The sequence below is a fragment of the Camellia sinensis genome, chromosome 12 (genome assembly GCF_055761805.1).
Source record: "Camellia sinensis isolate YWXY chromosome 12, ASM5576180v1, whole genome shotgun sequence".
Classification (NCBI taxonomy): Eukaryota; Viridiplantae; Streptophyta; class Magnoliopsida; order Ericales; family Theaceae; genus Camellia; species Camellia sinensis.
Window position 1 is genome coordinate 32863277 of NC_138972.1, and position 15018 is coordinate 32878294.

Sequence of the window (15018 nt, forward strand, 5' to 3'; positions counted from 1 at the left end):
CAGATCCTGGAGGATATGCTTCGGGGTTGTGTCCTTGACTTTAGTGGGACGTGGGAGAGGCACTTACCATTGGTGGAATTTGCCTACAATAACAATTTTCAGTCGAGTGTCGGTATGGCACCGTTTGAGGCCTTGTATGGCCGATCGTGTAGGTCTCCAGTTTGTTGGGCCGAGGTGGGTGATGCAACTTTGTTGGGCCCGGAGTTGGTTAGAGAGACAACGGAGAAAGTTGAGCTTATCCGTAGGAGGCTTGTTACAGCCCAGAGTCGCCAAAAGAGTTATGCCGACCGTAGGAGGAGGCCTTTGGCATTGGAGACGAGTGATCATGTTTTCTTGAAAATATCACCTAGGCGAGGTTTGATGAGGTTCGGGAAGAGTGGAAAGTTATCCCCTTGGTTTATCGGTCCCTTTAAGATCCTTGAGAGGATTGGGGAGGTTGCTTACCACGTGGCTTTGCCACCGCAGTTGTCCGGGGTACATGACGTGTTTCATGTTAGCATGCTTCGGAAGTACGAGCCGGATCCGTCCCATGTGTTGGATTGGACCGATTTGGAGGTAGATGAGGATGCCTCGTATGAGGAGAGACCGGTTCGGGTCTTGGATAGGCGGGATCAAGTCTTGTGAGGCAGGACTATTCCCTTGGTAAAGGTTTTGTGGAAACATCACGGAGTGGAGGAAGCCACTTGGGAACGTGAGTTGGAGGTCCGCGAGAAATATCCGGACATGTTTGTTGATGTGTAATCATGCATTGAAATTTTGTAATATTATCGAACTTTAAGAGCATTATATATGTCTTAAGTTGTGAAACATTGTAGATGTTTTGGTTTATGGAAGTATGCTTTGGAACTTGCCTCAAAATGGAAGTTTGTGTTAACATTGTGTATGTTAAGTATGTTGTGGAAATGCAAGCATGATATTAATGTTGCATGTGTTATGGAATTGTGGAAAATGTGATGAAATTGTCAAATTTCAAAGGAATGCATGTTGATAATGCAGGTTGTTTTATATATTATGATTTGCCTCTTGAAAGAGATGAAATTGACCGGTAATGTGTCGGGTTGTTTAACATTATGTTGTAATATTGTTGGGAATGGAGAAAACTTGTTTTTGAAAACTCGTATTTAATTTCGGGGACGAAATTCTTTAAGGGGGGGAGGTTATAGCGATCCCGGCTTCCCTTTCTTTATTTGTTGTATCCGGACTTAGGTTCCATAGAGTTGGTTGTTGTGTATATCTTGTTTACATCCTTTACTCTTTGAGTCTTGGGTTGTGTTGGGCAGGTTTGAAACAGGTTGGTTGAGCTTAGAAACCAAAAGTAGTTGCCTAGATTTTGGCCTGTCCGCTCGAGCGGGGGTTTTGGCGCTCGAGTGGGAAAATCCATCTCCCAGTATTTTCCTCTACAGCGTTGGACACTCGAGCGGGAGTTTGTGTATGTGACGCTCGAGCGGGGACCTGGTTCTGCAAAAGTTCTGGGAGCGTGTATCCGGTGCTCGAGCGGCGGTTTGGATGCTCGAGCGGGAGTCTGTGAGTGACGCTCGAGCGGGGCGATGAGTATATCACTCCGAGATCCAACTTTTTGGATCACTTTTTCAACTCCATTTCTCTCTCTTGCTTTTCAAAAACACCATTGGAGAGCTTCTCTCACTAGAGCCTCAACTTCTCTCTAGGTATTGATCTAGTATGAGTGATTTCCTTACCTTGGGCCTTTACAAAAGTTGTGTTGATCGTCGAGGGCTACGTTTTGATCCTAGCATATTGAGGTTTGGAGCACTTTGAGTTTCGTCATTTTCTTCCTTTGAGCTCCGAATTTGAGGTAGGGATTCCTACTCACTCTTATGGGTTTTGACCTAGATTTTGAGCATGTTGTTTAGATGGTTTGGTTTTGGGACTTAGGGTTTCAAAAGTTATGAAAGAGGGTTTTGTTATTTTGATTCTTAAATGTGTAATTTGGGTTTCAAAATGAAGTTATTGTTGTTGGTTGTTGATATTTGAACCATTGGGTTAATATTGAGAAAATGGGAAGAAAGCCCTAATTTGTATATAAATTAATTAGTATAATTAATTTGGGAAAGTTATGGATTTGTGAAATTGAGTTGAATATAATGAAATTGGTTCATTATGAGATGGAATAGTGAAGTTGGATTTGTTAATTGCTCACTTTTGGAAATATGGATAAATTATCTGTTGATGCATTATTTATCTATTTAGAAATAATTACTTGGGCCTACCGGTGGAGGGTAGTCTTGATTGTTGTAGACAATGCATGATGATTAGGCAAACTAAAACTAATCAATTGGATGTGTCATAGAGTATGACGGTTGACAGAATACATTAACTTTATGTATTGATTGATTATGCATATGACCTATGTGTATATACGTTATGTGTATGGGAGGAGATAGGGGATGTACTCCACGGTTTAGGAGAAGATGGGGGATGGACCTCTAAACCGGATACTGTATGGGAAAAGATAGGGGATGGACTCCGTTGACACAGCTCATATGCTTGTCAGCTAATGTGTTGATATAGCTCATATGCTTATCTATATAAGTGTTGATATAGCTCATATGCTTACCACATTGTGTTCTTCAAAAGAAAAGTTGTTTGTTTTTTTTGCATATTGATTTAACAGGTTAATAGAGAAGTCAAAAAAAGAAAACAAAAAAGGGAATAATTTTTTTTTATTCATTGTGTTTTCAATTTTTTTTTTCTTTCTATATATCTTTAAAATGTAGGTAAACTTTTTTTCAATTTTCAAATTGTTTCCAAAACAATAGTATTCCAAACTTTTCCAAAAAAATAAAATAAAAATTGCACACACAAGAAAAGAATGAGGATGTTCTTAAACATTTTTTGAAACACCAAAAACAATGATAATAATAAAATATTAAAAAACAAAAAAAAATTCTTATTTCTTGGATGGTTGAGAATAGTAAGTTGAAAATATATTCTGAAAATTTACTTATTTTAGAAAAAATAATGAGTAAGGAATAGATATTCAGATTTTTTTTTTGGGGGGGAGTAAGAAATAGATTTTTAGAAAAAAATTTCAATTTCAAGGTTTGATATGATATATATATCATATATATATATATATATATATATCACTCATATACTTTTGCATTATCTTTGAATTTTTTTGGAGGAGATTGATCAACAAGTCTTATATTTTTTTTTTCTTGTGATCCATTTAGTCATTTTGAATGTATAATGACTCATTTGTCCGTCACATTGGAGTATCACATTTGAAATAGTGTACTAAAGAGTTTTTTAGTGTCACATTATACCCGTCACGTTAGAGTTTCACATTTAGAAAAAGTACATTAAAGAGTTTTTAATTTTTTTAGAGTGTCATATCATACCTACCATGTTGGAGTGTCATATCATATCTGTCACGTTGTCACGTTTGAGAAAAATACATTAAAAAGTTTTTTTTTTTTAATTTTTTTAGAGCTTCACATCATACTCGTCATGTTGTCACGTTTGGAAAAAGTACACTAAAGAGTGTCACGTATCATGCTTGAGAAAAGTATATTAAGGAGTTTTAAATTTTTTTTAGAGTGCCACATCATATCCGCCACATTGTCACGTTTGGAAAAAGTGCTCCCAAGGAGTTTTCAATTTTTTTTAGAGTGTCACATCATACCCATCATGTTGTTACGTTTCAGAAAAATATACTAAGAAGTCTTTATTTTTTTTGAAGTGTTACATCATACCCGCTTCGTTGTCACACTTGAAAAAAATACACTAAGGAATTTTTATTTTTTTTATAGTAAAAGTTATGGAGTATGACATCATACTTGTCACGTTGTAACATTTAGAAAAAGTACACTAAAGAATTTTTAATTTTTTTGAAGTGTCACATCGTTGGAGCGTCATATTAATACTTGCCATATTGGAGTATCACATTATACCTGTCACATTAATAAAAGGGTATAGCTGTCCACCAGAACACTAGGGGTGAGTATGATCCGGATTGAGGTAAAATTAGGACTAGCTCGTTATCTACGGTTCTTGAAAAATTGGAATCAATCCAATCCGTTTAAATTGTGGAACCAATCCAAACCAATCTATTTAAACACGGATCGGATCGGTTTATGATGACAAATTCACATAATGAAATAACAAAAAAGATATAAAACATTTTAATTTCATAAAAATATAAACATAACATCATATTAGTTCCACAATAGTAACATGTCTTTCTACAATAGCGACATACTGTTTTAGAATTTAAACAACTATAAGAAAATTGGCTCCACCATAATATTTAAACTAACAAACAAAAACAATAAAAAAAGATACTATGTGGATTTAGGTTTGGGTTTATGTTTTATACAGAATAAGAGAAGACATTATGTGGGAGGGTGTATAATATAAATATAGAATATTTGTATATGGTCCGGATCGGTTTCAATCCGGAACCATGGGGTTCAATCCGGAATCGATCCGTGGACTACGAATTTTTAATTTTTCAATCTGAAATGGAGCCATGGATTTAAAAAATCAATCCAAACTTACTGAATTGAACTGGACCGGATCGGATTACGGATTTACGAATTCCTTGCTTAGCCACAAAACACTATTAAAATCACAAACAAAACCACAGGGAAAGAAACTCTCCACTAATAGGACTTAACAGATTAATAGAAAAAACTTGAGATTAATTGGAATCTTGTTTGTGAAATGAGATTTATTGGCAAATATCCCCCTTTTTTTTTTTGAATTTTTTGAATTAATTAATTATTATAATGATTCATTTCCTTAATACACCAAATGAAAAAAGAATGGTCTATTATTAAAATTATATTTCTGTCTATTTTTTTAAGATAAATTTGATATAAAAATATAACTACTAATATCCAACTATCTCAATTTTTTGTATTAATATTTTTATAACATGCCCCAAAATAGAATGGTCTATTTTTTGAAAAAAGAATGGTCTATTTTTTGTATTTTACCACCAGTTGAGGGTCAGGGAGAAGGATATTCCGAAGACGGCATTCCGTATGCGGTATGGCCATTATGAGTTTTTAGTAATGCCATTTGAGCTTACCAATGCATCGGCAGTCTTTATGGACTTGATAAACCGGATCTTCCAGGAATTCTTGGATTGCTTTGTGGTCGTCTTCGTGGACGACATTCTTATCTATTCGCCATCTGAGGAGGAGCACGAGGAACACTTGAGAGTGGTGCTTGAATTGCTTAGAGCCCATAAGCTGTATGCCAAATTTGGGAAATGTGAGTTCTGGCTAGGAGAAGTCAAGTTCTTAGGCCATGTGGTTTCTGGGGAAGGGGTGTCTGTTGATACATCCAAGACTGAGGCAGTGCAAGATTGGGCACAGCCTAAGAGCATTTTTGAGATCCGCAGTTTTCTGGGATTAGCTGGGTATTACCGCCGGTTTGTGAAGGATTTCTCCAGGCTAGCTTCGCCGTTGACTAGATTGACGCGGAAAGGGGTCAAGTTTGTATGGAGTGAGACTTGTGAAAAATCGTTCCAGGAGTTGAAAGTTAGATTGACCACCGCTCCGGTTTTGATTATTTCGGAGAGAGGTTTGGGTTATGCGGTTTACTGTGATGCCTCACGAGAGGGCTTGGGTTGTGTGTTGATGCAAGAGGGAAAAGTGGTAGCTTATGACTCACGTCAATTGAAAATACACAAGAAGAATTACCCTACACATGACCTAGAGTTAGCGGTAGTGATCTTTGCCGTGAAGATTTGGAGGCACTACCTTTATGGTGAGAGGTTCGAGGTGTTCTCGGACCATAAGAGTTTGAAGTATCTGTTCACACAGAGAGACTTCAATTTGAGGCAGAGAAGGTGGATGGAGTTCATTGAGGACTATGATTTTGAGTTGCACTATCACCCGGGAAAGGCCAATGTTGTGGCCGATGCCCTTAGTAGGAAATCCATTAGTGATGTAGCTTGTATAGCCATCCGGGAATAGGAGATGTTGGGTGCACTCGGCGAGTTTGATTTGCTTTTGGGCGAATCTGTTGAGCCTGCGGCCTTGTTTTCTGTTATTGCACAGCCTACACTTGTGGCTAGAGTATTAGAGGCACAGAGAGGTGACCTTGAGGTAGAATCCCTCCGAGAGAAGATCTCCAGTGGGAAGGTGGAGAAGGGTTTGTCTGTGTATCCCGACCAGAGTGTGAGATACCGAGACCGTTGGTTCGTGCCGGAGTCTTGCCGAGAGGAGGTACTCCGAGAGGTTTACCATTCACGTCTTGCAGTGCATCCGGGAGGCACTAAGATGTATTGGGATTTGGGTCGCCAGTTTTGGTGGCGGGGTATGAAGAGAGATGTGGCAGTTTTCGTGTCCAAGTGCCTTACTTGCCAGCAAGTGAACGCCGAGCATCAGAGGCCAGCGGGTTTGTTGCAACCCTTGCCTATTGCAGAGTGGAAGTGGGAGCATGTCACTATGGACTTCGTTGTGGGTCTTCCGAGGACTCAGCGGGGTAGTGATGCTATTTGGGTGGTTGTAGACCGGTTGACTAATTCGGCACACTTTATCCCTATGCGCGTGAGAGATTCGGTAGATCACCTTGCCGACTTATATATTCGGGACATAGTGAGGTTGCACGGGGTCCCAGTGACGATCGTCTCAGATAGAGATCTTCGTTTTACTGCTAGGTTGTGGCAGAGTTTGCAGAGTGCCTTGGGTACTAAGTTGACCTTTAGTACGGCTTATCATCCTTAGACTGACGGGCAGTCCGAGCGTACTATTCAGATCCTGGAGGATATGCTTCGGGGTTGTGTCCTTGACTTTAGTGGGACGTGGGAGAGGCACTTACTATTGGAAGAATTTGCCTATAACAATAGTTTTCAGTCGAGTATCGGTATGGCACCGTTTGAGGCCTTGTATGGTTGACCGTGTAGGTCTCCAGTTTGTTGGGCCGAGGTGGGTGATGCACCTTTGTTGGGCCCGGAGTTGGTTAGAGAGACGACGGAGAAAGTTGAGCTTATCCGTAGTAGGCTTGTTACAGCCCAGAGTCGTCAAAAGAGTTATGTCGACCGTAGGAGGAGGCCTTTGGCATTGGAGACGAGTAATCATGTTTTCTTGAAAATATCACCTAGGCGAGGTTCGATGAGGTTTGGGAAGAGTGGGAAGTTATCCCCTTGGTTTATCGGTCCCTTTGAGATCCTTGAAAGGATTGGGGAGGTTGCTTACCACTTGGCTTTGCACCGCAGTTGTCCGGGGTACATGACGTGTTTCATGTTAGCATGCTTCAGAAGTACGAGCCGGATCCGTCCCGTGTGTTGGATTGGACCGATTTGGAGGTAGATAAGGATGCCTCGTATGAGGAGAGACCGGTTCGGGTCTTGGATAGGCGGGATCAAGTCTTGCGAGGCAAGACCATTCCCTTGGTAAAGGTTTTGTGGAAACATCACGGAGTGGAGGAAGCCACTTGGGAACGTGAGTTGGAGGTCCGCGAGAAATATCCGGACATGTTTGTTGATGTGTAATCATGCATTGAAATTTTGTAATATTATCGAACTTTAAGAGCATTATATATGTCTTAAGTTGTGAAACATTGTAGATGTTTTGGTTTATGGAAGTATGCTTTGGAACTTGCCTCAAAATGGAAGTTTGTGTTAACATTGTGTATGTTAAGCATGATATTAATGTTGCATGTGTTATGGAATTGTGGAAAATGTGATGAAATTGTCAAATTTCAAAGGAATGCATGTTGATAATGCAGGTTGTTTTATATATTGTGATTTGCCTCTTGAAAAGAGATGAAATTGATCGGTAATGGGTCGGGTTGTTTAACATTATGTTGTAATATTGTTGGGAATGGAGAAAACTTGTGTTTGAAAACTTGTATTTAATTTCGGGGATGAAATTCTTTAAGGGGGGGAGGTTATAGCGATCCCGGCTTCCCTTTCTTTATTTGTTGTATTCGGACATAGGTTCCGTGGAGTTGGTTGTTGTGTATATCTTGTTTACATCCTTTACTCTTTGAGTCTTGGGTTGTGTTGGGCAGGTTTGAAACAGGTTGGTTGAGTTTAGAAACCAAAATTAGTTGTCCAGATTTTGGCCTGTTCGTCGAGCGGGGGTTTTGGCGCTCGAGTGGGAAAATCCATCACCCAGTATTTTCCTCTGTAGCGTTGGACACTCGAGCGGGAGTTTGTGTGTGTGACGGTCGAGCGGGGACCTGGTTCTGCAAAAGTTCTGGGAGCGTGTATCCGGTGCTCGAGCGGCGGTTTGGACGCTCGAGCGGGACTCTGTGAGTGACGCTCGAGCGGGGGTTTCCACGCTCAAGCGGGGCGACGAGTATATCACTCCGAGATCCGACTTTTTGGATCACTTTTTCAACTCCATTTCTCTCTCTTACTTTTCAAAAACACCATTGGAGAGCTTCTCTCACTAGAACCTCAACTTCTCTCTATGTATTGATCTAGTATGAGTGATTTCCTCACCTTGGGCCTTTACAAAAGTTGTGTTGATCGTCAAGGGCTACGTTTTGATCCTAGCATATTGAGTTTTGGAGCACTTTGAGTTTCGTCATTTTCTTCCTTTGAGCTCCGAATTTGAGGTAGGGATTCCTACTCACTCTTATGGGTTTTGACCTAGATTTTGAGCATGTTGTTTAGATGGTTTGGTTTTGGGACTTAGGGTTTCAAAAGTTATGAAAGAGGGTTTTATTATTTTGATTCTTAAATGTGTAATTTGGGTTTCAAAATGAAGTTATTGTTGTTGGTTGTTGATATTTGAACCATTGGGTTAATATTGAGAAAATGGGAAGAAAGCCCTAATTTGTATATAAATTAATTAGTATAATTAATTTGGAAAAGTTATGGATTTGTGAAATTGAGTTGAATATAATGAAATTGGTTCATTATGAGATGGAATAGTGAAGTTTGATTTGTTAATCGCTCACTTTTGGAAATATGGATAAATTATCTGTTGATGCATTATTTATCTATTTAGAAATAATTACTTTGGGCTACCAGTGGAGGGTAGTCTTGATTGTTGTAGACAATGCATGATGATTAGGCAAACTAAAACTAATCAATTGGATGTGTCATAGAGTATGACGGTTGACAGAATACATTAACTTTATGTATTGATTGATTATGCATATGATCTATGTGTATATACGTTATGTGTATGGGAGGAGATAGGGGATGTACTCCACGGTTTAGGAGAAGATGGGGGATGGACCTCTAAACTGGATACTGTATGGGAGAAGATATGGGATGGACTCCGTTGACACAGCTCATATGCTTGTCAGCTAATGTGTTGATATAGCTCATATGCTTATCTATGGAAGTGTTGATATAACTCATATGCTTATCTGTTGAAGTGTGGATACAGCTCATATGCTTATCTGTTGGAATGTTGGTATAGCTTGTATGCCTATCTATCGAGGAGTTGATATAGCTAGTGTGCTTATCTATTGTGAAATGGGAAATGTTTAGTATGAATTACTATTAAATTGTTGGCCAGGTTCTGAGCCAGAGTCATGAATTGAGAATGTGATAAGAAATGGAAAAATGAAAGGAAACATGGACACAGTTGTCATGCAATGAAAATGGTGTATGAATTGGCTTATGTGAGTCAAACATTTATCAATTGCTAATGTCTTAGTTACTGCTCATGTTGTGTTTAGCATATCTCTACTGGGCGTTGGCTCACCCTTTATAGGACATCATTTTCAGGTACAGGTAGCATGCCACCTCCAAGGACATAACTTGGATGGTTCTGGGAGTAAAAGACTCTTTTTGATTATTTTGTTTGTATTACATGTATTTCAAGCCAAGGGCTTATTTTGTATAGAGTTAGTACTCTTCTCTTTGTAACCAAGTGTTGACTTGGAAAGTCGTAAGCCTCTAAGGCATTTGCTTTTGTTGTTAACATGTAATATTGTTGTAAGAACTACTCTGATGAATAGAAAGGTGTTGATTCCTCTTATATCATTGCAAGTCTAAAATGATGGATTTTATGTATTATTTTGAGGGCGTTACAGTCAATGGGGCCAACAACATTTCCTATATCTTTTGGGCTCTGTAGATGATCAAGATTTTCATGCAAAGGTGGTATGTCAGCAAGTGTTTCATCAGGGAAAAGAGCGATAACATATCTATCAATGTCGGAAATATAATGCTGAACAAGGAGACGACCGTTATTATTTTCCTGGTTAAAGTGCTTACTAATGAAATCAGGGCTTTTAATTAGAGTGTACCAATACCTGTAGACATATTTGAATCGCAACAGGGATTTCACGAGCAGCCTTGAGAGTATCTCATTCACAACATTTTCAGGTAAATTTTGATCGCCGTTGCTCAACATTTTACTGCCTCTGCGGCAAGAGCCTTATTTTTTCTGATGACACAAAATAAAAAGAACAATTTTGTTATTGATTTTAGTTGAGGAAAAAAGGACCAAAAGAAATCTTGTAATGCTCACCACTTGCAACAACCCTAATTGCAAAAAAGATATTTATAATGATTCATTTCCTTAATACACCAAATGAAAAAAGAATGGTCTATTATTAAAATTATATTTCTGTCTATTTTTTAAAGATAAATTTGATATAAAAATATAACTACTAATATCCAACCATCTCAATTTTTTGTATTAATATTTTTATAACATGCCCCAAAATAGGCTCACCATACCTAACTATCCAACTCAAGAATTTGATTTTTCTTTAGTTCTTTTTTCTTCTTTCCAATCTAAAAAAAAAAAACCCCAAGAAAAAACAAATTCTTGAATAATTTCTCATGTTTTGGGCAAACTATCTAGTAATTGCAACTTTTCATGTCCAGGAACAATGAAGCAGAAGCTGGCCTAGATAGTAGTAACATGTACGCATGTTATATACTATATATTAAAATCTGATCATAATAATGTACACTAAATCATTCCACACGTGAGAGGAGTTCATCAAATTAAAATATGAACAACTGGGCAAATTCTAACTATTGATCTATTTCTGAAATATAAATATTAGCTCTTGTTTACATAGGTTAAGAAAATTTTATATTTTCTTGCAAAATGTATAATATTTTAAAACTTATTGATATGTGTCTTTAAGGTATGTGTTAATAAAATTATTAAATATTTTAAAGATAAGTAACAAATGTTAGGGACAAATGCATTTATAGAGCATTTGTCACCATTTCTTTTCATTTTTCTATGTGATTATGTAAATTGTCATCCCTAATTACAAGAAAGGCAACAACAGTGTACTTTGAACATCGGCTGGACTGGAGATCTTAGAGGTTGGGCTATGTTGGGCCTAATTGATTCTAGCAGAAAGTTACAAGACTAATAAATGGCCAACTTGTTACTTTCATCAGGTGTCCATGTATATCCATTTAATGATAATTTACTTTTTATTCATCATTTCTTTATTTATTTGGAAAAAAATTATTTAGTTATAAATTCTATAAAAATACTTGTAATCTGATAACTCAATTGAGGGAGTGGGGCAGGCGGATTGACAATCTGGGATTTAGGGCTGTTCAAATATCTGTCTGTCCCAGTTAACTCGCTCTATTCGACTCGGATAAACTACTAACAAAAGGTTCCGACAGTCATTTTTAAAAATAATTTATATACACGTGTAACGTCTAATTTAATATTGATTAATTGAAATAATAGAATTCAATACTTTTTTTTGTTAAATTTTTAACAAATGCCAAATGATAAATGGTAAGAGTATTATTTTAAAGAATAATGATTTATCAAAAATAATTATATATATTTAAGGCATGTTTCTTGAGTAGTTTTTAAATAAAAATTTTGAAATTTTAATATTATTGATAATGTACCTTCATTAGCTCTGCCAAAATATGCATGCAAAAATAATTTAGCTGGAATAAAAAATTTACAATTATTATGATGTGTCATATAATTAATCAGAATCCTTTCAAGAACTGAGTCTATTAAGGTTATAGAGATTTTGTGCCTAATTCTTTTTAAAAACACTATTTATGATTTAAATTTATAATTTTTTATGCATCAATGTGAATAACTCTTACTATCCTACTTTTGAGGAAACCCACCTTAAGATATAATTAAAGACCTGATATATCACTTTAGATATGATTAAAAACAAAAGAAATTAGTAAAAATCTTTTCAATTAATAATCAAAATAATATACCATGGTTTACAATCAAGTCATAATTTATATATATTATAAAAATTTTAGTTATTTTTATTTTTTTCAAAAAAAAATATTTTGATATAAGTGAAGTTCATAATTTTTTGATAAATTAGATTAATACAAATGATGATTCAATTTTAAGTTAAAAATATAATTTTTTTAAAAATTATTTGAATTTTTTTTATAAGCCTTTTACATAGTGACATAAATTTTTATCAATCATTAGCAAATCTATTTGTAATTTGGCTTTCAATTGTTAGAATTTTTCTACACAAAATATTAAGATTCAAAATTAATTTTTCATTTTAAAAATAAATTATCATGTATCGCACAAAATACCTGCTAGTTAATTAATAAAGAGATTGAGATAAAAAGTGTGAAAATGTTCCATCCCCTAATTTTTCCAAACTCACCCAATGACATGGCAAATAATAAATTGTTATCATTCGAGGGAGTTCGGGGGTAGAAATTAGGAGATGTAGTATTACTCTTCAAAATAATAATAAAAAGTAAAGACAGGTCAACATATATAATTTTGATTTATTAATTTCAACATCCATAAAAAAAAGTACAAATTTTCAGAAGAGAGAAAATAAACCAATGAGACAACCTACCCACCAAAAAAAAAAAAAAAAAAAAAAAAAGGAAACCGAAGAGGACAATCAGATAACAATAATAATAGTTCATTTTGGATTTGGTTCCCTAAACGCTAGGCTCTGGTTTCCTAAAGAAATCCTGAACCGCATCAGAGAATTGGTAGCACCTCCTCCCATCCTCATCATTTTGTCCGAACAATGAAACTAAGCTCTCTTTGTAGCAAACAGCCCAAAGCCCAAGAAAACCGCCACATCCGTACATTTCAAGATTTCTAATCTCATGAGTTTCATGGTTGAACAACACCAGCTCGTTCCTCCGAGTTTCGAAGAAAAGCTCCTTCTCCTTCCAAAACCCACACGGACGTGAAACTTCTGGAAAGGGTTTTACTGTTACTAGTTTGATCCAACACCCTTCCTCCTCCATCACCCATATGTCAATAATACATTCCAAAGTCAAATCAGTTTGAGAAAAGAACAAACCAATAGAACCGTTGTACAATGAAAGATCCCCCCATTTATGTTCAGTACTAGCAGGCACCTCTATCTCTCTAAACTCCTCTAGCCTCATGTCAAATGAAAGGATGCCATATCCATTACCATCATTAACTACAGTACACAGCCAATAATATGCTCCATTTATGCATGTGGCACATAAAGAATTATAGATGGAACGATGTGTAGGCATTGTAAGAAGATCGAAATGTCTCCATGAATCTTTACCTAGAGTGTACACTGCAACAACATAATAAGGATAAAATATGTCATAAAAGTTGCGAATCCAAATAATCTTGTAATCCCTAGTCAATGGATCCAACCCAAATCCAACTACATTTCTAATGGCATGAAAATTTGGTGGAAAAATTGGTTCGAGTACATGGAGGCGTCTAAACTCTCTCATAGCAGGGTTCCACAGAGCCATACGGTCGCCATCACTATACCAAGTGTATACCAAAAATATGCCGTCAATGGGGCCAACAACATCTCCCATACAATCTGGGATCTGTAGATGATCAAGATTTTCATGTAAAGGCGGTATGCCAGCAAGTGTTTCATCAGGGAAAAGAGCGATAGCATATCTTTTAATGTCGGAAATATAATGATGAACAAGGAGACGGCCATTATTGTTTTCTTGGTTGAAGTGCTTGCTAATGAAATCAGGATTTTTAATTAGTGTGTACCAGTACTTGCAGACACATTTGAATCGCAACAGGGATTTCACGGGCAGCCTTGAGAGTATCTCATTCACAACATCTTCAGGTAAATTTCGATCCCTAGTGCTCAACATTTTACCACCTCTGCTGTCAAGATGACACAAAAATAAAAAGAACAAACCTGCATTTTAGTTGAGTGAAAAAGGACAAAAAGAAATCTTGTAATGCTCACCAGCTGCAACAACCTCAATTGCAAAAAAGATATTGATAATGATTCATTTCCTTAATACACCAAATAATATAAAAAGAAATATAGGTTGACGTATCGTATGTGATTTTGAGACAATAAAAAAAAAAAAAAAAAAAAAAAAAAAATAAATTCTATAACATCAAACAATCATTTATCACGATGATCACAGTTGCTCTGCGACATTTTACCTCTCTCAAATAATGTTTCATGAATCAAATCCTTTTTTAAGAAAGGTGACAGCAGAACACTACCTAAAAGAAAGAATGAGGAATGAATTGATAACTTTGAACTAATAGCAAAGATATAACATTGCACTTCAAAAGTCTTAACCTTTGGCAAAGTGTTGCATTTGGAAAAAGATGAAATATTATTTTTTGAGAATTCAAAAAATTTATTAATATTTCTGGAACTGTAAAAAAAAAAAACTCATCCGGTTAGTTTTTAGTTTTTGGAGTTTTTTTTTTCTTTTTTCTTTTTTCCCCCTAATATACAAGTTCACCTATAGAAATATATGGAATTTCTGAGGAATAGATGGAGAGATTCTAAGACATGGAAATAAATCAATAAACCAAAAACATATGAATAGATCGGCAAAAACCAGACAATTGACAGATAAGAAGCACAGAAAAATAAAGTAAAAAACAGAGAACCAGCTTCAAATGTTAACGCAGAGAGAGAGAGAGAGAGAGAGAGAGAGAGAGATTGCTTCGGGCGATGTGGTTGAGAGATGTCTATATACCTAAATTCTCCACAATTTCAATAGGAGAGATTAATAAGAACAGCCACAATCTAACACAAAATAATATTAGTCAGTCCGAATTAAACTAATACAGACAAACAACTGTGGTCATTGCACTCCAAGATCAAAAAATAATATTAAAAAAAATGCCCACAACCTGG

The 15018-nt window shown here is 36.3% G+C and overlaps 1 protein-coding gene and 1 pseudogene across 8 annotated transcripts in view; both read right to left on the bottom strand.

Annotated features, from left to right (window-relative positions):
• LOC145803481 (protein DETOXIFICATION 45, chloroplastic-like) overlaps nt 1–10298 on the bottom strand; it is a 49151-nt pseudogene extending 38853 nt beyond the window's left edge.
• LOC145804441 (putative F-box protein At1g32420) overlaps nt 1–15018 on the bottom strand; it is a 187816-nt gene that overhangs the window by 172490 nt on the left and 308 nt on the right. Inside the window, exons 2-3 of one of the 8 annotated variants that reach the window (XM_082898310.1) lie at nt 13902–14012; nt 12648–13717 (exon numbers count right to left, since the gene is read on the bottom strand). The exons of 2 other annotated variants lie outside the window; for them this stretch is intronic. In XM_082898310.1, coding sequence (XP_082754436.1) covers nt 12824–13717; nt 13902–13913 — 906 coding nt within the window. In that variant the 5' untranslated portion in view covers nt 13914–14012 and the 3' untranslated portion in view covers nt 12648–12823. Of the gene's footprint in view, nt 1–12647; nt 14016–15018 lie in introns of those variants that run through there. 5 more of the 8 variants (XM_082898308.1, XM_082898309.1, XM_082898307.1 and 2 more) reach the window with 5 other exon arrangements.